Source organism: Helobdella robusta (genome assembly GCF_000326865.2).
Source record: "Helobdella robusta unplaced genomic scaffold HELROscaffold_7, whole genome shotgun sequence".
Taxonomy (NCBI): Eukaryota; Metazoa; Annelida; class Clitellata; order Rhynchobdellida; family Glossiphoniidae; genus Helobdella; species Helobdella robusta.
The window spans coordinates 2216352-2219013 of record NW_008705398.1 but is presented as its reverse complement, the minus strand read 5'-3'; the positions used below and the strand labels follow the sequence as shown (position 1 = coordinate 2219013).

General features: G+C 32.6%; 1 protein-coding gene across 1 annotated transcript in view; it reads left to right on the top strand.

Annotated features, from left to right (window-relative positions):
* Window positions 1-455: 455 nt before the first annotated feature.
* The window catches only part of HELRODRAFT_164848 (hypothetical protein), a gene marked incomplete at both ends in the record, with an annotated part of 5905 nt that continues 3698 nt past the window's right edge, over window positions 456-2662 (top strand). Inside the window, 3 exons of the mRNA XM_009030802.1 lie at window positions 456-510; window positions 561-562; window positions 743-797. Coding sequence (XP_009029050.1) covers window positions 456-510; window positions 561-562; window positions 743-797 — 112 coding nt within the window. The remainder of the gene's footprint in view (window positions 511-560; window positions 563-742; window positions 798-2662) is intronic.

Genomic DNA, 2662 nt, shown 5'->3' with positions numbered 1-2662 from the left:
TACCTCTAACAACAAAACAACAAAACTTTATATTCTAAAGAACTACTCCACCTCAATATAATATGGAATATTTCTATGACAACATCTTTTGCAACAATAGCTGAACTAAAACAACAAAAATTACTCACAACAACTGCAGAAACAGCTAGAGCTTAATAAACTACAAAAGCAACAGCATATAACAACTATATTTGTATATAAACAACATCAACAGCGTCAACAACAACGTCAACAAGAACATTGACAGCAGCAATAACGTCAAAAACAACAACAACTACATCTAAACAACATCAACATCAACAACAACATTAACAACATCAACAACATTTACAACGACATCAACAACGACATCAAAACAACATCAACGACAACATCAAAACAACATCTACGACAACGACAACAACAGCATTTACAACAACATCAACAACAACATCAACATTGACAGCAGTAACATCATGGCAATGTTTTCCTGTTGGCCAGCCTACAAACACAAAGACAAAACAAAGAAAGGTTATTATCATTATTATTTTTAACAATTTTTTTTACGAAAAACAAAAAAGAAGTCAGACTAAATTAAGACGTCCCACCAAAGATCGGAATCCAAAGCGTTAGGCTTAAAAATGACAAATCACGCTGCCCAAACAAAGTTGAAAATAGCGACGGACCAATTCATACAAAAAATTTATGGCAAGAAAATATACATACAATATTAATATAAATATTAACTAAAAACTCACCAAAGCCACAACTAGATGAGTTTTTAGTTGATATAAGGATGGCGGGGTTGCAATTGCAAGGTTTCAAATATAATAGGATGACCGTTCCAATGTTTCGGATCATAATATAAAAATTTCTAGCTTTTAGATAGTTCGGGAGCGCTGTTGAACATCGCCGAAATAGCGCTTCATAAACTTATAAATTGATCGATTGATTGTGTAGTGTGTTGTTCTCGCATGTCGTGTGGTGTGGTGTGGTTGCGCGTCGTGTGGTATAACCTAATAATAATGCGATACGAATAATAATAATAAAATAAGGATTAAAAGAATAAAAATAATTATTTCATTCTAGCAATAATAACAAAAATAGTTAGAAAATGATAACAGTGACTGGCGGTGGCGAGAGATGCATGAATGGTTTCAACACTCTAATTTGCTACAATTTACAATTTACTGTTTGCGCGTGTGTGTACGTATGTGCGTGTATGTATGTATGTATGTATGTATGTATGTATGTATGTATGTATGTATGTATATATGTATGTATGTGTGTGTGTATGTGTGTGTGTATGTGTGTATGTATGTATGTATGTATGTATGTTTGTGTGTGTGTGTATGTAAATGTGCTTATGTGTGAGTACGTGTGTATACGTGTGCTTATGTGTGTGTGTATGCAAATGTGTGTAAGCGTGCGTGTGTGTGTCTGTGTGCTCATGGGAATGTGATATTTATAATCCTAATTTTTAAGTTTAAATAATAATAATAATGATAATAATAATAATAATACAATAATTTACAGTTAAAATAGCTTAGTATTATAAATATATATAATGAAAACAACTTTAACAATAAAATAATCACCTATCACAACCACCACTACCACCACCACCACCACCACTACCACCACCACCACCTCTACCACCACTACTACTACTACTACTACTACTACTACTACTACAACAAATAGTAACAATAGTGACGACGAAACATTTGTGATAATGGCAATAGTTATGCAAATAAAAGACTGACAGCAAGATTGTTAGCGAGAAGCCGGATTCAGTTCAGCGCTTGGTCTCGAATATAATTGTCGCTAGCTTGCCTGTAAGATGGCCAACGTAATGGGATTCATCAAAAATCGTCGTCGTCATCATCATCATCATCGTAGTTCGTTTTATAAATTTTGAAACCGCCTCCAGGTTTTTTATTGGAGTTGCCATCTACCGCGAAAATGTTTTTAGTGTTTTTGTCGGATTTTGATCATCATCATCACCACCATCATCATCATCAACATCATCACCATCATTATCATCATCATCGCCAGCATCGTCTTCATCCTCATCTTCATTCGCGGTCATCATCATTATATTCGTTTAATTCGTCCTTCTAATATTATTTTATTCATTATTGAATCCATTCTAGCATGGTAAAATAGAAATCATTTTCATTACACAGTGAGTAAGAAGGAATCCATGCAAACAGAAACATTTGGGTCATTCTCCGTCAACTTGAACGATTTAAAAAAAAGTCCACGCCTGACCATCTCCGATTTTTTTTAAATTTGAACAGTAAGTACCTCAATGTATTTCATCGACAAAATAAAATTTTTATAAAAAAATTTCAATTATTTTTCAAGTTATGAAGATTTTTGTGACAGCATCCTCAAATTTTTGAGCGATTTTTTTCAAAACTTGTACCTACGTAGAACGCTATATCTCTTGAACTAGCCAACATATCTTGATGAAATTTTTTGTGCATATCAGTGAAACAATGTAATAACAAAAAAAATAAATGTTATTGTCTCGAATCAAAGGATATTTTGAACAAAAAATCTAGAAAAAAATGAATTTTTTGAAAATTTTACCGATTTCAAAACAGCGTAGCTCAAAATCTATCGCAAAATAAATAAATATTTTTTGTTATTTTAGAAGTACCTATAGTCACAAATA